A 19,427-nucleotide genomic window follows, 5' to 3' on the forward strand; every position below is an offset into this window, starting at 1 on the left:
TTCACACCAGGAGGCCCTGTTCTCACAAAGTCAGGCTCCCCTGGGGCTAGCCTGAGCCAGAATTGCATGAACTCCTCTGACCCCAACCAGCTACAAGTAAGAGGAGAATATTTCTAACTCTGATGGCCACAAACAGAATGGGATCATTTAGGAACTCAGTTCTCAGTGACCTCAGGTGGGTAAACTGGATTGTGCTTGAATGGGAGTGGGATTGGGTGGCACACAAGCTGGAAGTGGCATCTGGAGTAGCAGATGGAACCTCATTATTAACTGGCCACCTGGGCTTCTTCAACCCTCCCCTTGAGGGCTCCCTATTCCCTCTGCCCAAACAAAGCCTGGGTGAGATGCTTGAGGGGGACTCAACCCCTACATAGCAGGCAGGCCCTGCCCCAAGTAGTTTCTTCTATTCTGTTTCACTGCAGGCTGCTACAGCCTTGAGATCTGGCTTATCCCTGACTTTTTCTCTGCCTTTCTTGCCACCTTTCTGTCTCAATCCCTCTTCTCATCTCTGGGATGGCCTTTTTTTTCCTTTCTTAACAGGTCAGTAGGTTTCCCAGTAATTGCACACTCGTCCTTAAGTTATTAAAAAAAATCTTGATTGCTACTTTTGATAAGGATATAAATATTGCTTAATTGGCATCTCAGGGGAACATTTTCATTAACTCAGTTTACATCCCTAACAAGGCCTTTAATTATCAAGTGGGAGCTCTGGGGTGCTGCTCCAGGAGGTAGAGCCTCCTGGGGATCCTGGTTTAATGCTCTCCCTCTCTCTCCCTCCCTCTCTCTCTATCTCTGTCTTTCCTTAAGCCCCTAATTTCATTTCTTGTACCTTGAAGCCCCTAGAGACCACCATGTCTACATTGGGGGGGATAGGCCTAAGGGGAGACCACAGAACAGGAACTTCTCTATTCCCTATTTGCTTTTCTGGATGCAAAAATGGCTTGAATTAAAACAGAAATGAAACAATACTCCTAATATTCAGGTAGTATTAAAACATGGGTATGGTTCTGACAGAAGCTTCCCCACCTCTTCCAGTGGCCCTTCTCCAACCTAAGCAGCTTACAGGAGGAACCCCATAAAGCCAAAAACCAGGGAAAAGAAAAAAGGGAGAAGGAGAGACACATGAGGGGCCATGGTGCTGAGAGTCCTTTATCATCTAAGATCTGAATGGCTCAGTGTTATCTCACACACACACAAATATATATATATATATATATATATATATATATATATATATACTTGATTCTAAGTCACTTCCTTGACAATCTGGTGAAGATGGGTGGGGGGCTTTTACCCCCATCAAGGAACCAGAGCCAAGAAGGATCCTAGCAAGCAGAACTTCCTCTTTGAGCTTGTCAAGAGGGAAGGGACTTAAAATCAAAGTCAACTTCACAACATCCACAGAAACCACCAAGTTAACCACAACCACCAACACAGGCAAGAGTGAAGGACCAGAGGAACACCAAAACGGGAGGGATGGCAGTGGGAGGGAAGCACAAGGCTGGTATAGGTCAGACAGAGGGGGAGAGGTCATGCTGAATGGGTACCTACCCCTAAGGAGTCGACAGGCAGCTGAATACAGCTTAACTGTCCACCTGCATCTTCCCGTTTGCTGATTTCCTACAGGGAGAGGGGGGAGGCAGGGTGGGCACTGGTCATAGTTGTACAGGATTTCAAATATCCGAATTGAGAATGGATAGTAAGGAGGGAAAATCACCTCCAGCAATGTGAAAAATGAGAGACACAGGGGGTGGGGGGCATGGGTTAGACTAGAGGGAGTATGTGGAGAGGAAGAGCAAAACGGGGATCATACTAGAGTTCAAGATGAAAGCCCCCTGGGGTTCCTGGGTTAAAAGGAAAGCAAAGGAGTGAGAAGTAAAGCCATGAAGGTGAGGGGCAGGAACAGAAGTAGAGACCAATGATGCAAGGACAAAAAAGATAGGAAGATTGCAGTCAAAGGAGAATTACACGATGTGACGTGGAAGGGACTTAAAAAAATCATCTCTTTGGTTACAATGCCAGTGTTACTGCTTCTCCTTTGGTTCTTAGCATCCTCATACACAAAATGAGAACTTGGGAGCACACAGCTTCCAAGGTTCCATCCAGCTTGAAATATATGATCTGGTCAATGGGTGGGGAACCTGTGATCTCAAGGCCACATGTGGCCCTCTATGTCCTCAAGCGCAACCCTTTGACTGAATCCAAACTTCGAGGAAGGTCCTTGGGTGTGGCTTATTGACTCAGATCAAATTTTACGGAACAAATTCTTTCATTAAGGGATTTGTTCTGTAAAGTTTGGATTCAGTCAAAGGGTTGCACTTGAGGACCTAGAAGGCCACAGGTTCTCCACCCCGATCTAGTCCAACCCTTTAATTTTACTCATGAGAAAACAGAGGCCCCCCAAAATGGAATGACTTGCCCAAGATCACACCAATAGTGATAGGCAGGACTAGGACCCAGGTTTCCTGAGTCTCCTCAGAGGCAAGGAAGTTGGGAAAGGGGTGTGTGTGTGTGTGTGTGTGTGTGTGTGTGGTGGGGAAGGTTCTGAAGAAACCAGGCTAAGGGGCAGAAAGACAAAGAAGAGGCCTCTTATCTCATACCCTTGAACTAAGTTGTTTCAAATGAAGGGTCTCTAAAAGTGACCCCTTTGAGAGGGAATGTGACAATATGACATGGTAATAATATCCCTTCACAGCAAATAATGGTTTCATAACAGGCCTTCAGCCTGAGAATTTAATGAACCTATGTACAGGAGTAATACATAGTACTGGGATGTGGGTACCTCTCACTGAGCAGCAAACCACCACTGGAGAGAAATTTGTTCAGCTAAAGCTTACCCTGTACACTGGAGGTAGGAGACAGCTAGAATATTTCCCTCCCTCTGCATTCAGGAAAGCTATTTCTTATATATAGTTATATAACTTATATATAACTTATACATAACTTATTAAGTTATATATAACTTAATCTACCAAAACGGCAGTTGGGAAGCAGGTTCTCAGATCTCTGTTGCTAATGTGTGACTTTTTTTTTTTAAGGAAACTTGAGATCTAAAAAAACATTTTCTTCTTCTTTGGAAATAATTAAGCTTAAGCGACTTGTCCAGGGTAACACAGCTAAGTATCTAAGGCAGATTTAGCTGTTCCACCATTTCCTTTGGAAGGAGAATAAGAACTGAGATGAATGACATCCCAGTCTAACCTATGTTACTTAACCTTTACTGTTCACATAAAAAAAGGTGCCAGACAGAGCAGGGAGGAAGGAGGCTAAAGGTATGTAGATGCCACTGCTCCTAAGTGAGGCCCCTATCCCCAAACCTCAGTTATAAAAAGGATATGGGTTGGAGTGAGACCTCAGAAGCCAACTTAATTCAGGAACTGTTAACCTGGGATTATTGTGATAACTACATTTCAATATAATTGATTTCCTTGTAATGTATTTTAGGAATATAAAAATAATTGTGAGAAGGGTCTCCATAGGCTTTCCCAGACTACCAAAACAGTCATTGGCAAAAAAAAAATTCAGTTAAGAGGCCTAGGAACTAAGCATCAGAAGTAGGATTTGAACCCAGGGTTTTCATATCCACTTGGAACTCTTTCTTTCCACTATACCACCCACTCCTGAATCTCACTCCCACCTTTGGGGAATGGATATTCTACCGTCCTGGTATAAGGCATATCCCAAACACTGTAGTGGGAAGGGAAGATTTGCTCTGGATTCCTCCCATCACCTGAACCTGCTGCCTGTGAAGTTACTTAATCCACAGGAAGAGTAAATAGGGTGGGATCTAAGATTCCTCTGAAAGGGAGGGAAAACACCATTAAGAGTCTCAGGGTGAAAAGCCTCTCTTCCAGTGGGGCAGTTTGGACATTACCGGCTAGGGAAAACCAAGTTTTCCAAATTCCAGACTGTAGAATCTAAAAGATCACTGTTGTAGGGTACCCTCTCTTTTTTCTCCCCCAGACCGTACTCTCCTAAGGAGGGTTACATTGGCAAAGCCAGGAGTGTTTCCCCGCCCCTATACCAAGGCAGCTTCCTGGGCTGCTTAGCTGTGATAGCTTAGATGGCTACTTTTCCATCCCACCCCACTCCCGCCCCCGTGCTGGAGTAGCGCACAGACTGTAGACCCCCACCCCCATTCCCACCCAACCACCATTACCAAGCTCTAGAATGACCCACCATCCATCCAACAGGACTAGGGTCACCCCACCCTGGCGTATGAGGAGCCCCAGCCGGCTCTGTCTGTCCTCTCGCAGACTCTGCTGCTGCTTAGCAACCAGGAGCCCAGCACAGCTGCACTCAAATTAACAAGGTGTTTGCTGAAAGGGACAATGGGGGCGGGGGGAGCGGGGAGAGGCCTCTTCTGCGGGGGTGGCAGTGGGGCTGATGGACCTAGGAGCCAGTGACCCGCACATATCCGAGAGGGGTACATCTGGGATGCAAACTTGGAAAGAAGGATATTCAGAAGGCAGCACTTGAGAGAGGGAGATAGGAGAGACAACAGGCCAGTTTCCCATTTTCTCTTCATTAGATGGGAAGGTTCTCAGGGGCAACCCTAGGTCTCAGGTAGTAAGCATCAGAAGTATGATCTGAATCCAGGTTTCAAAAGCGAGGAAGGGGGTGCGCTGGCCTCAGACTAGGAATATGGAAGTGTCCGCCCCTTTCTAGCCATCCCCCACGGCCTGGCAAGAAGCTCCAGGCACTCTGCGACAGTAATAGCGAGCCTAAAGAGGGAGGAGGAATGGTGGCATGAATGCAATCCAAGTCAATTAAAAAAAATGTATATAGTGCCTACCAAATGCGAAGTTTGTGCGGGGGTGGGGGTGGGGGGAGAGACAGGGGCAGGCGCCGCAAGGGGATTAACCCTTTCCTGCCTGAGATGCCAAATAGTAAATCCCCTTAATCTCTCTTCCACTAAAGAGTTATTGCCCCTCCGGGGTTGCGAGCGCCACTACAAGGCTGCTATCTAAAGAAGCTTAGATTCCCGGTCAGTCTCCACTTCCAGGCGCCCTCCTTCCTCTCTGCCGCCACCCCCCCCCCCCCCTGCCCCCGCCTGCCCCTAGCAGCCGTACTTATGGGCCCGAGAGATGGGGAAGATAGATGGATAGCTACACACTGAATACCCAAGGTAAGGGGAGGGAGGCCAGCGTGCGCTGGAGCGCAGCAGACACAGCCTCCTCCCAGACCCCGGCCTTGGCCAGGCCCAGCTTATCCCCTCTCTGTCCCCAATACCCGCCTGCTGGGAATCGGCCTCCTCAAGGTTCTGGGAACCCAGAAGGAAAATAGATTCTCCACCCCCCCTCCCCCATCCCCATCTCTATCCTCCCCTTCCACCCCGCCGGGTATTTATAGCCAGGGCCGCAGCAGCCCGACAGCTTTTCGACGGCGAACCAGGAGGTTTTTCCAGGCGCCCAGCAGGACCCCGAAGAAGGAGCAATGGGGTGGGGGGGAAGGGGAGAGAAGGAAGACTGAGGTAGCAGAAGAGAAATTAGGGCGGGGGCGTGGCCCTGCGGAGGGGGCCTTCAGAAAGACACTGGACCAGACGGCGGTGGCCCAGCTAAACCTAGATCAATGATAATCAATATTAATCGATGACGAAGTCTGTGACAGCGGAGGCGTGATCTGGAAATAGACGGCTCATTTCCATTTTAGAGGTCGCTAACTGGGCTCATTTCTCAGTGTGTCTGTCTACATCACCCCAAGCCCGAAGCCATGGTCTCTGAGGCTCCTTGGAGAGAAGGAAAGGGAGGGCAAGGTGGCTGATGTGAACCCCCTTTTTGTCCCTGGGGGATGGTCGGATCCTCTAGATCAAGAAGTTATGTTGCTATCCACCTTCATCCACGAAAGATTTCCCCGAAGAAACCATCTTTCGGGGGAGGGAAACGTAACCTAAACTATCTGAATTCAGAAGGGGTGCTGAGGAGTGGCAAGGGCACTGGCCTAAGAACCTGGATGCACATTGGAGCTGGAAGGGTCCTGAGAAATCATCCATTTCCAACTCAACTTTTATTTTCTCATCCTGGGAAGTGACTAACTGGTTTGATAGGGAGGTATCTAATTCCACTCCATCCTCTAACAACTGAAATGCCACACACCACCCCCACCCCCCAACATTTCTCCAGAATGACTCAGGATAAGATGCTTCCAGGAACCCTCTGGTCCTTCCCCCACACACCCTTCCTCAAAACCTTCTTCTAATCTCCCCTAACCCACTTTGTCTAAGAACTCAGAGTCCTCTGTTACTGGGGTGGGGGTGGGAAAAGACTGCTTTGGTCCAGAAGGGGGTGCATTGCCTGGGGCTTGCTTGAGTCTAAAAGTGGGCAGGTAGGGGCTCTTCGATTTATAAAAGGGTGACTTAGCACTAGCTGTGGAGTGAAGGGGGGTCATTAAAGGCGAGAGAGGTGACTTCTGTTTGGAAGGGATAAGAGAATCAGGAAGAAGAATGCCAATGGATTACATCCATCCAGAAGAGCAGGGAGTTATTTTGGTCTGGAAGCTGAGCCCATTAGAACAGTCTCGGGATCGATTCATTCTAAAGGGTGGTACATCTAGTGAAGGATCATTTTGCTCTCAATTGGACAGGGTGGCAGTGTCCAGGTGGGTTACCTCAGTCTGGAAGCCTTCAACCAGTATAGCCACAAGTAGATTGAAGAGGACATAGTTGCCGAAAGTCATCAGCGCAATGAAATAGAGAGCTGCCCAGGATGATGTAGAAGCCATGCCATTATAGAGGACCTTGTTCCAGTCCTCTTGAGTTAGGATCTGTGGTGGGAATCAGAGGTTAGGAATAAAAATGACAATAGCTTACTTATAGAGAGATTTACTCGACTTGATCTTCACAACAACCCTGGGAGGTAGGTGTTATTATTAGTTCCATTTTACAGATGAGGAAACTGAGGCTGAGAGAAGTTGTCTTTGCCTTGAGCAACACAGCTTGTAAACATCTGTGCTTCCAGCTTCCAAGTTCAGCAGCCTTTCGAAGCCTCTCCTCCCCATCCACCCTTGGGATCTTAAGATCAGGACCCACCCCCAAGGTCCCATTGACCCATATACCTGGAAGACAGTGACAATGGCCCAAAGCAAGGAGTCAAAATTCTTCCGATCAGGCAACGTATCCCCATCTCTCTCAGATGCAAATTTGCAGCCAAAGAGATGCATGCCCAGGATGCTAAACATGAAAGAGTGGAGGGAGGGTAAAGTACTCAGTTTCCTGCTCCCCCTCCCCTTCCCCTGAAAGGGGGGAACCCCATTTTGTTGCATTCTCCTCTTCAGCTTAGGTTCTCTCTGGTTACACAAGATAGATTCTTAAAATCACTTTTTTCCCAGCCCCAGAGAGCAGATTGCTCCAACATTCTACCCTGCATATCTAGGGGGGATACAGTGGGGAAGCTCTGTTTGACTCTGGGTTACTGCCCAGATAGCAGATCTAGGCTATGGTCTAAGGAGAGGGGGAAGGGAACATGAAGCTGGAGCTGTGTTTGTACCCAATCTTTTTGGACTTACCCCAAAAATCCTTTGGGCATAGAACCAGGGGGTAGATGTGCCTGTGGGTAGGAAAGCCCCCTTTCTAGAGCTCTCTCAGGAGTTTCAAATTTGACCTGAGAGCAAACTACCCAGAATGCTGTTGTTCAACCCTAAGCTTGAAGGTGTGAATGATGGGGAGAGAAAAAAAAGTCAAGTAAACAAGGAAAATGTGGAGAGAAAAAGAGTCTGTGACCTGGCAGATTGGTAGAGAATATCATATGCTTGGAACCCCCTCTGCGCCTTCTCCCCCTCCCTCCATGCAGCTTCCCAGCAGGAGCCCATATGCTGAACTCTACCACCCTCAGTTGGGCTGAGTCAAGTCAGGCATCCCTGCTCCCCAGTGACAGAATCCCTGGGCCAGCGACTATGCCAGATGTCAGCTGTGGCTGGCTTCTCTTCCATCCAGTTCTCCTTTCGGGGATGTGTAAAGCAAGGGGATAACTCGGCCAGCTCCCACAGGGAAAAGCTAATGCAAGGCCTCCCCACCGTTCCCTTTTGATAACTAGTCCTGTCTCTGAGAATCTAGGATGCCTCACGTCCCCATTCTTCAACCCTCAGAGCTTAGAGCTAAGATTCTTAACCTGGGGTATGTGAGCTTTTGAAAATACATAGAGATAACTATTTCAATATAATTAGCTTCCTTTGCAATCCCAGGTATTTTATATATTTAAAGGCATCACGAGATTGCCAGAGGGACCTGTGCTGCAAAAAAAGTGAAGAACTTCTCTGATTTGGAGAGAACTAGAAAATACTCAGGGTCCGAGCGCTTTTTTTGAGGTGCTTCCAAAAGATCAGTTACTTTAAAAAAAAATAATACACTTAAGAACTCTGATCAACACAATGACCAACCATCATGAGTCCAGAGAAGGGATGATGAGGCATGCTACCCAATTCCTGACAGAGGTGATAGGCTCAGCATGCAGAATGAGATACATTTTTAGACATGGCCTATGGGGGAATTTGTTTTGCTTGACTGTGCATATTTGTTACAAGTGTTTTGTTTTTATTTTTTTTTTCCTTTCTCAGAGCAGGGAGGAGGGTTACTAGATAGAGAAAATTAAATGCTTGTTAATTGAAAAAAAATTATTTTTAAAGGTTGATTACTTTACCTTGGCTTGGAACCCTACACAGAAGGGTCAGGTCCTACCTGATCCCCTCCTCACCTGAAGATGAAGATGAAGAGCATTAGTAGCATGCAGAAAGTAGCCACATTGTCCATGGTCTTCATGAGGACCACCAACTGTCGCTGCAGAGCAGGCAGGAAACGGACCAGTTTCAGCACCCTCATCAGCCGGAAGGTCCGAAGTACAGATAGACCTCCACCTTGCTGGCCCACAATCTCCCACACACTGTGTGAGAGGCAGGGAAGTTGGAACAAGGATGAGGAGATAAGGGGAAGAAGGCACAGTGTTAGGCCGTGCTTAACAAACCTGGGTAGACACTAAAGGAAACTACTCCATCAATGTGACTGGATCAGAACTATGGAGATGAATGATGACCCGAATTTCTATCCTATCCCTTCCACTTATCTTTTTTTTTTAATTTTTTTTTTAAAGCAATTGGGGTTAAGTAACTTGCTCAAGGTTACACGGCCAGTTATTTCTGGGTGTGGTGCTGAGTATTTGAGCCTGGATTTGATCCAGGTCATCCCGACACTGGAGCCAGTGCTCTTACTCGCTGAGCCACCTGGCAACCCCTAAGCAATTGGGGTTAAGTAACTTGCTCAAGGTTACACGGCCAGGTGTTTCTGGGTGGGTGCTAAGTGTCTGAGCCTGGGATTCGATCTCCAGGTGTTCTCAACACTGGAGCTGGTGCTCTTACTCACTGTGCTACCTGGCCGCCCCGTTTCCACTTATCTTTAATCTGCCCTCCATTTCCTCCCATATCCCCCATCTCCTGGGGTGGGGATAGAAGTGTTCTCTCCCTCCTTTGTGGGAGGAGCTCCCTCCGATCCACTATGGGGAGAGGTTAATATCCACAGAGATAGAAGCACTGATACTCTCTGTTTTACCTTGTGGCCTCCAAACTGCTTCAGGAATGGTGGTATTCCAAATAACAGCTCTATGCCTGTAATTATTCCCATCCTTTTCCTAGACAGAGGCCCCATTACTGCATCCAATAGGACTCCTCCTGCCCCTTCTAGCCCCCTACCCTTTCCCCATTCAGCTTATGGAACAGCATCAGGTTATGAAATGTTTGCTTTATTCTTCTCTAATGAAATCTAAAGCCAACCAGAAAAAAGTAATAAAGCTTTCTCTCCTGGCCCCAAGCCTGGGCTGGGATAGAGCAATGATTTGGAAACCCTAAACTGAGTTCTTGGGAGCACCCACAAGGGTTTCAACCAATTTACAAAACGGGCTGCTACCTCTCTCAAATATTTGTCTCCAAAGCTGTTTACTCCTACATGTTTCCCCCCAACCGAAATGAGCAGGATGGCAGAAGGGCTTGGAATGGAGGGAAGATGGCAGAAAGGGATATGATAGAGTTAAGGAGATGAGATGTATTCTAGGACATACATTGCCTGAAACACTATCCCCTTTTCTAGCTTACCTGGTTTCTTTCAAGTTTCAGCAAACGTCCCACCTTCTACAAGAAGCCTTTCATGGTTCTCCTTAATCTTAGTGCCTTCCTGCTGAGATTACCCCCAATTTATCCTGTCTCTGTATTATTTGTACATAGTTTTTTCATTTTGTCTCTTCCCATTAAACTGTGAACTCTTTGAGAACAGGGACTGTTTTTTGTTTTGGTTTGTTTTTGCCTTTCTTTGTATTTCTAGCATTTAGCACAGTACCTAGTAAATAGTAGGTGCTTAATAAATGCTGGTCGACTGACATACAGGACTGTAGGTGGTAATAAAGAGAAACAGAGAAACTCAAGATTTTCAAGTAAGTGGGAAAGTACAAGACAGAAGTGAAAAGAAAGCTATTATTAATGACTGGTGACATGGCAGCCCTCTGACATTGCCGCCAAAAAAAAATTAAATGAGAGGAATTATGGGAGAAGAATATAAAAGCCTCAGATGGAGTGAGTGTTGATCATCTAATCCCAACCATGGCATTGTACAGATGGAAATGAAGTGAGTTGCCCAAGGTTACAAAGTAGAGACTAGAACCCCACTTCCAGTGCTGTGTCAAGTGTAATGTCTATTAAACCATCCGACTCCCATCTGGCTAACCTTTAGCGTGGGAGGGAAGGAGGACAGCTTGACAACAGCCTTCTTCACAGATGACTGCAGGCCCCCAGCTTCTTCCTAAGCCAATTTTTTCCCTCCCCAAGTCCTTGGCCTCTGATCAGAAAGCCCACTGGGAGAACGCAGAACTTACCTAATGACCACGATGACACCATCAAAAATGTTGTAAGGGTTCTTTATGTAGCCAAAGGGGCCATACACCAGCAGCTTCAGCAGCATCTCCAAGGCAAAGAGGCTGGTAAAGACAATGTTGCTGATCTCCAGGGCATTGGTGAGTTCCTCAGGCTGGAGGTAGCAGAGGTGGGGGAAAGGATAAGATGGGGGATATAGGATCAGGGGATGTCACGGCACAGATCGTCATCTCCCTCTGCAGACGAGGAAACCAGGGCCCAGTGACATAAAGTGACTTGCTAATAACTAGGCCCACAAAGGGCAACTGACTTCTCCACCAGGGTCTCTCAGAGGAGTGGGCATTATATCTCCTCTGAGTTATCTACCCTCTCCAAACCTCCTCTGAGCCTTAACTCAGAGGTTATTAGGACACCTCCTGGTCTAGTGGAGAAAAAGATGGCTTCTGAGTCAGGAAGACCAGGGCTCAAATTCAGTCCCTGATATATACTGGCTGTATCATCATGTTAGTTCACCTTTCGGTGTCTTGACACCTCTTTAACATTGCATACTGCAAAGTGGGGAGTTCCCAATTACAATAAAAATCGGAGGTCTGGTGTTCAAAACCCCACCCCCAAAATAATAAAAATAAAATAGTAGTCAGGAAAATGTCATTGAAAAACTTTACAGTTCCAAAGGCAGCACAGTGGATAGAGCACCAGCCCTGGAGTCAGGAGCACCTCAGTTCAAATCTGACCTCAGATACTTACTAGCTGTGTGACCCTGGGCAAGTCACTTAATCCCTGATTGTCTCAAAAACAACCCCAAACCAAACAACTTTACAATTCCTGGCTGCTGCCATATTTGCTATCTTTGGCCGTGATTAAAGTCAGCAAAATCAAGGAAGTAGGGGCAACTAGGTGGTGCGGTGAATAGAGCACTGGCCCTGGAATCAGGAGGACCTGAGTTCAAATGCAGCCTCAGACATTTGACACATTTACTAGCTGTGTGACCTTGGCAAGTCATTTAACCCCAATTACCTTGTCTTCCCCCCCCTTCCAAAAAAAAATCAAGGAAGTGCCTCCATTTTCAGAGTCTTGAGATTGGTAGGGGTGGGGAAACATAATATCCTCCACAAAGGTTCTAGGCGCACCCTCACATGGATGAAGGGAACCATCTCAGAGATGGGTCAACTTATATTCCCCATGTTCCCCTTCCATGCCTGCCTCCATCTCTATGCACCTATTTCTGACCCACTGAGGGCCAGACCCAGTTTTAGACCTTCATCCACGTGGGTTCTTGTGCTGGAATGCTCTGGGTCCATCCCCATGTATTGTCTTATTCCCCAAGAGTTTGGGCTTTCCCTAGTGCTGCAGCATTAGTTCCATCAGCCCAGGCCAGAGTTATTCTGATGCTATTTAGAAGTCGAAGGATAATCTCTGTGGACTTGCACTCAGCATCATGCCTCCCCCAAAGCATCCACGCTTGCGCAAATAACCAGACTCACACGTGGTCTACAATTACTATGTGGATTTGGCAGAGTTTTCTTGGCCAACTGCAGACCACATTTTCCTCTTTCCAAACACTCACACATAGACAGTCACACATACACTTCCTCCCAGCAAAAGAGGAAGGGGAAGGCATAGGAAGGTACAGGTCTGAGACTAAAAGTCTGGACACCTGTGTCCTGTTCTTTGCTCCCAGAACCTACCTACTTACTGGGTAAACCTGAATAAGTCACTTATACTTCCTCTCTATGCCTTAGCTGCCCTATCTGTAAAAAAAAAAGATAAAACCCTGTCCTTCACATTCCTGGGGAATAAGAATTTCCATCTCATTAGAAGAACTTATGACCAATCTCATCTATCTGTCTACCTAATAAATCAGCCATGCTGTTTATATAGTCACCCCACCTAACCAATAAACAACTAACAAACTTCCCAGTCTCATCATCTGACCAGTTAAATACCATTCGCCTCAGTAATAATAGCTGATATCTGTACAGTGTTTTGAGGTTCATGGAGTGCTTGAAAGGTTTTCAATTCACCTTACATATATTATCTTTTTTTATATTCTCAACAGCTCTTTGAATTAGCTACTAAAGATATTATTATCCTCATTTTACAGATGAGGAAATTGAGGCTTAGAGAGGTAAAGCAACTTATCCAGTCACACAGACAGAAAACAGCAGAAGCAGGCTTCAAACTCAGATGTTTTCTCAACTCTAAGACATCACAGAACCACTAAAAAGCCATTTATCTAATATCTCTCCTTTCTGACCAGTGACCCATGTAACTGGCCACTTTATCTAGCCAGAATCTCCACTGAGCCTACCACCACTGAAAATGTGCAGCCACCAAATCTGAATCAAGGGAAAACTGGATGGTATAGTGGATAGAGCACTGGCCTTAGAGTCAGGAAGACCTGAGTTCAAATGTGCCCTCAGACACTTACTAGCTGTGTGACCCTGGGCAAGTCACTTAATCCCAATTTCCTCAAAAAATATATGAATTAGCCATTCCATTCCTACTTCATAGAGGCCTGGATCTAGAGTCAGGGAGACCTGGGTTTTACATAATTATGCATGGTCAAGTTAATTCACTTTTTCTCATCTATAAAATGGAGAAACTTTTACATAATAGCTCCATGTACCATGAAGAATTATTGGGAGGATCAAATGAGATAATGTATATAAAATATTTTGCAAACCTTAAAATTGCTATATAAATGCCAGTTTTTGCTTATCTAGTCAGGTGCCCATCTAAGCACTGTCCTATAGATCAGGCCACCTGTCTCCCCAGATGCCTGATCTGACCTTCTCCAAAATAGAGAGAGCTCATGTACAACTCTGGTCATGACCAGATACAACAAAATGACTACCACCTGTCTATCCAGCCTGTGGAGAGGCAGAAAGGGTAGTGTAATCCTAGAGTTCTTCATTCTAGGCCTCTTCTAACCTCCATCCTGAAAGGGTCTTCTCCCTCACCCTGATTATAGCACTGGGGGGCAGGGGAAGGGCAGCTGGGAGTGATATTTTGGGATCTCTGTTTATTTTGTTCCTTGATCATCAAAGGCTACTCAGAAGGATAAACGTTCCCAGCTCTTAGGCCAATGTCTAACCTGTGTTCTTTGGAGTAAAGAAAGGGAGGGGGTGAGGAGAAGCTCTCAACAACCCAAGTCACTCTGGAAGGTGGGAGCAGAACACCAGCTGCCTGGAGGAAGATTAGCTCTCTTCTGGGACTTGGGGATGGCTGAGGCAAAGGGGCAGTTATACCAGCCATATCTTGGCTGCTTCCTATGCTCCACATTGTAGGGGTGGGAGCAGCATTAACCTGACCTAGTTAAACAGTAAATTGGTCTCTTAGTTAGAGGAGGGTCAGGATGAGAGTGAGAATTTTGATGGCTTATCAGAGCCATGGGACTGAAGGCTTTAGGGCAATACAAGGAAGGAAGGTATTATTGTATCAGAAAGAGGATAATACTGTTCTCTCCCCATGTTCAGCTGCTCAGACAAATTTCCAGCAAGGTGGTCTCCTGGCCTGCTCTACTTCTGTCTCCTTTTAACCATCTTCCTGTAGTGTAAATGCATGAATACACACACACACACACCACACACACACACACACACACACACACACACACACACCTCCTTCCACAAGCAGCTTTTCTTTAGTTTTTCAGTTCCCTTCTGGAGGATGAATATCTGTACTTATTTATATACACATCAAAAAGTCACATCTTAGTGATATGATCATAGGCCTCATCCTGGTAGGACTCTTCCCCCAGAGGGACATGATATTTCCCCAAGGAAACATATACTGTTACCTCTTTTCCAGAGTAAGGAGATAACAAGTGACCTCAAAGGATGGAGACATACCCAGCCAGGAGAAATGTAGCTAGGGTGGGGACCAAGACTTTGTCTGAGGGTGGGAAGTTTAGAGATCACCAATAGCATCATACCTTCTCACTGGCCCATCTGGCTTCTGCCGTAGTGGGCTCATCCCAATGTTTATTTCCTCTTCCTTGAGGCCAGTTCCCCTCTTCCCCACACTTCATGTCCTCAAATAGTGGCCAGGCCTTTAAAGGGGAGGAAAGCCTGTGGTATCCCAGGTGGGTCCCCCATGTGATTCTCCCCCATACTTGTCCTGGAAACAGTAATTGCTAGTTATGGTTCTGCTAGCCATCATTGCTCTGGTGGCCCTCTGTCTTACCTTGTAAAAAGGAATATAGGAGCATAGATTGGGAAGTAGAAGGGTCCTTAGAGACTATTGAGTGCAATCCCCATTTTACAGATGAGGAAACTGAGGCTATAGAGGTTAAGTGACTGGCCCAGAATAGAATTTGAACTCAGGTCTTTGTAAGTCTAAGTACAGCATTCTGTCTACTTCAGGGACCTCTGTAAGTTGGAGTTCAGGTTGTGAACCTATGACATGCTGAATAGACTTGGAACAACTCTCTTTTTCCGCTCTCAGACTTGGTCTCCACTTGGGTACAAGTGAAGGAAACACCCTCCCTTTGGAGAGGCAGGGCTGTAAACATGAGCCTGGGAAAGTTCTGAAAAGGCAGATCAAGGGCACAAAGTACAAAATATAGCAACCCAGCTGTCCCGGGAGGGGGAGGAGGGAGGTGTGCAGTAGCCATGGCTCCCATGAAACTATCCTTTTCATTTTTCCAAAATTCTTCCTTCTATCCACCTTTCTTACAACTAAGGACCTGGCAAGAAGGCTGGCCACTTTTCCCTTGCCTCCAGACAGGTTAGCACAGTTTGGGCACAATCTTCTCTCAGTGACCCTTTCCCCTGTTATCAGGGCAGTTGTTTCTGTTATCCAGCCTTTGTTTGTTCCCAGATGCCAAGGCTCTAGATAGATGGGACTTGAAAGTGATAGACTTGGGGATGGTCTCTAGAAAAGGTGCCCAGTTCTCTTCTTTTCCTGGTCATGGGCAATGAGCACTTCAGTTTCTCTCACCCCTCTGTGTCTAAGCCTAAGCATTTATATGATAGAAATAGGCATGAAGGTAAGAAATAGACAAACTCCCTCCATGCATACCCAGGACAACAACAAACTCCTATTCAGATTGTCCTTTAGGATAGTAATGGATAATGGAATTGTGATTTCATTGGTATGGAAACTCCAAGGTGAGGGAACTCCCTTTATCAATGCAGATTGCACTTTCTCTGTAATATCTAGACTGAGAAAGTCCCTTGCTTAAAGTCACACAGATAGTATGTGCCAGAAGCAGGACTGGAACCCAGGCCTTTCTCATTTGGAGGCCCGTTTTCTATCCACTATGCAAACTCTCACTGTCCTTCAAGATGCATAAAATGCTTTCCTCATAATAACTCTGTGACGTAAATGCTTCAAGTATCATCACCCTTGTTTGCAGATGAGAAAACTATGGCTAAGGGAAGGGAAGTGGCTGGTGCAGGGTCACTCATCCAGTAAGTATCAGAGGCAGGATCCAAATCCACTTCTTCCTGATTCCAAATCTGTGGCTCTTTCTACCAAAAGAACATATAGGAAGGGCACATAGGAAGGACACACAGACTCAAACTTTTCATAGTGGTAATACCCTCTTTGGCCTTTGCCATCATCAACAAATAAAGCAACGAGATATTGAGCTGAATTAGAATGGCAGGCTTGGAGTCAGGAAGACTCATCTTCCTGAGTTCAAATCTTGCCTCAAACACTAGCTGTGAGACTCTGGGCAAATCATTTAATCCTATTTACCTCAGTTTCCTCATCTGTAAAATGAGCCAGAGAAGGAAGTGGCAAACTGCCTCAGGATCTCTGCCAAGAAAACCCTAAATGGGGTCATGAAGAGTCAGACACAACTGAAATTACTGAACAACAACCATTAACAAACACATAGAGAGCCTACTTTGTACAAGCCACTGGAGAAATAAGGTTATGTGAGACTTAGTCCTTGCCCTCAGGGAGCTTATAAGTGAGTTAGGGAGAAGACAGGACAAGTACATTCAAAGGATAAATAAATAATGCAAAGTAAATGACAGATGAATGGCATAAATAATTCATTCTAGGAGTTCAGAAGAGGAGAGAAAGAGAAGGCAAGAAAGGAAGGAACCCTTGAACTGTCTCTTGAACAAAGGAAGAACTTAGATCCAAGGGGAGGGCATTCCTGGCACAGTATAGACAAAGACAGGGAAAGAGGCCTGCAGGGAGGTATCAAGTATATTAATTTGGCAGTTAAGTGGTATAGTGGATTGAGTATCTGAGTTAGAATTCTGCCTGGGCAAGTCACCTATCTTCCTTGACCTCAGTTTTCTCATCTGTAAAATGGAGATAATCCTTCCTCTCTTAAGTTTCAATTTTCTCCTTGGTGAAATGAGGATAATAATAGCACCTATCTCACAGAGTTGTGAGGATCAAATGAGATACATATGTAAACTGCTTTGCATACCATAAAACAGCATATAAATACTGGCCATTATTAGAAGAAAATATGCCAGGAGTTCAGAGGGAAAAGAAAACTCTGTGATCTGGGCCAAGAGGATAGACCCAGGTATTATGAATGCCTGTGGTCTTTCCCAGGGGCTTCACTAGAATCCCATATGGTTCAGGGTATACTAACTCCCTTCTCCTTCATTAACCAAGGACTTCACTAGCTTCCTGGAGACAGGTGGTAAGAGAGGAACACAGGTGGGGAAAGAAGAATGTTGGGTCCTCACTCCAATAGAGTTCACAGATGAATAGGTAACATGTGGTACTTGCAGGAGCAAGGGAGTTATAAGGGATGATTTGGCCCTGGGTTAAAGTGTCCTAGGTCTAGCAGAAGTAGCAGTGGATAAGGCTTAAAAGGTAAGTTGGGGTCAAATTATGAAGGGCCTTGAATGGCAGGCTTAGGAATTTGGAGTTTATTTTTTAGGTGATGAGGAGTTATTAAAGATTTTTTTAATAGGAGAATGATACAAACAAATTGATGTTTGGGGGAGAGAAAGCTAGTAGCACTGTGCAGAATAGATTAGCAATAGTCCAGATATGAGGTGAGAAAGGTTTGGACTAGCATCAGGACAGTGGAGTGGCATGAGTGAATAGCCTCATGGCTATTCTGAGTGGTCACCTCTAAGCTATGTCACTCATTATTTTATCATCTACTGTGTTATTCCCAAACAAATTGCAATCAGAAATAATTCTTCATTGGATTGTTATTTGATAATCAATTCTGTACATAAGAACTTTTTAAAAAGATTTTAGATATTCTTCCTAAATATATATGTATAAATAATATGTGTAGACTGGGCAATGGATGTTAGCATAGAGTACTATACTTCTGCCCTCACTGAGTACCACTCTCCTTCTTTATTGTCCTTAATTCCCACTCGTTTTCCCTAGATCCCCAAATCATCCCCTACTCATCATTCCCTACTCATGTGTGAACTCTGTTGGAGCTAAGACTCCAACATTCTTCTTTCTCTGCCTATGTTCCATTCTTCCCCCCGATCTCACACCTACCAGGAAGACAACCCTTCAGTTGGGGGGAGGAGTGTAGCCTGAACCAGGTGAGCCTTCTAGGGAGAGGCCATGGGCATTCATTATGCCTGGGCCATATTCTGAGTCCCTAGCTGAACAAGAATACTCACTCAGCTGATATCTAACACATTAAAAGCAGTCCCCTCCTCCCACCTTTCTAGTGCCATTGAAAATCTGGGGACAGCATCCCTTTCAGGGCCTGTCCTCTCCCACGATTCCCCTACTCCCCTGCCTATCAACCTAGGGCCTAAACTAATCATCACCCTCTTCCCCTGGCTCCTCATCCCCCTCCTGGGGGCCCTTCCCCTCTTAGAACAGCCAACCTCATTCACTTATAAATAGAAACTCTGTCCCGACATGTGTCTGGCAGTGACACTGATCATCTATGAGAGATGAGGTTGAGTGGTCTGGGGCTATGTCGGCTTATCTGTCCACCAGGCTGCCTGTCCATCTGCTTGCCTGTCTGCCACCTGTCTGCCTGCCCATCCATCTGGCTTCCACCTAAGGAACCCCTGCAGCCCCAGAGAAGTATGGGCCTGAGCTCTCCCAGCCATGTTTCCCCTCCCCCAGTCATACTTGTCTCTGTTCCAGGACCAGAGTTAGTCCCCTGCCCCAAGTAGCAGAGATAGAAATAGAATTGATGTGAGGAAGGCAAAGTATTTCCTAGACCCCCAGCTCTGTTTTTTGCCTTTCACTGGGCTTCCTCTCACCCTAGCCCAGACATCAGACAAATGGGTTTAGCTTAGAAAAGGGCAGGGGCAGAGATCAGGAGAAAACAAAAAATTCCTAGGCCCAAAACATCATCACTCTCTCTTCATCACTTGTAGCCCCTGCTGGTGATGGCTGCTATTCATTCCTATAGCAGCAGGTACTCTGCCAGTCCCTTCCTCTCCCTCTGTCCATATCCCTGTTCCTCCAGTTGCCCCAGGGGTCCAGTTACCCAAAGATCTGTATAGGTCCTGCCTTCTCAGGAAAACCTTGCATTCATTGGGTACCTGCTCACTGCTGTACATATGGTTACCCCAACCAGAAGGTGAGCTCCCTGAGGGCAGAAATTGGACACTCAGCTCCTAAGCCACACACACACTCACACACACACACACTCTATCTCTTGG

General features: G+C 46.1%; 2 protein-coding genes across 2 annotated transcripts in view; one reads left to right on the forward strand and one right to left on the reverse strand.

Annotated features, from left to right (window-relative positions):
- MRPL27 (mitochondrial ribosomal protein L27) overlaps positions 1-19,427 on the forward strand; it is a 477,291-nt gene that overhangs the window by 190,878 nt on the left and 266,986 nt on the right. The window lies entirely within an intron of this gene.
- CACNA1G (calcium voltage-gated channel subunit alpha1 G) overlaps positions 1-19,427 on the reverse strand; it is a 92,884-nt gene that overhangs the window by 39,906 nt on the left and 33,551 nt on the right. Inside the window, exons 10-14 of the mRNA XM_069067523.1 lie at positions 10,848-10,999; positions 8,688-8,873; positions 7,054-7,168; positions 6,607-6,762; positions 1,552-1,620 (exon numbers count right to left, since the gene is read on the reverse strand). Of these exons, the coding sequence (XP_068923624.1) occupies positions 1,552-1,620; positions 6,607-6,762; positions 7,054-7,168; positions 8,688-8,873; positions 10,848-10,999 (678 nt within the window). The remainder of the gene's footprint in view (positions 1-1,551; positions 1,621-6,606; positions 6,763-7,053; positions 7,169-8,687; positions 8,874-10,847; positions 11,000-19,427) is intronic.

This window comes from Petaurus breviceps, unplaced genomic scaffold, assembly GCF_028583685.1.
Source record: "Petaurus breviceps papuanus isolate PSGF00001 unplaced genomic scaffold, PetGlider_PUasm1.0 90750, whole genome shotgun sequence".
NCBI classification, from domain to species: domain Eukaryota; kingdom Metazoa; phylum Chordata; class Mammalia; order Diprotodontia; family Petauridae; genus Petaurus; species Petaurus breviceps.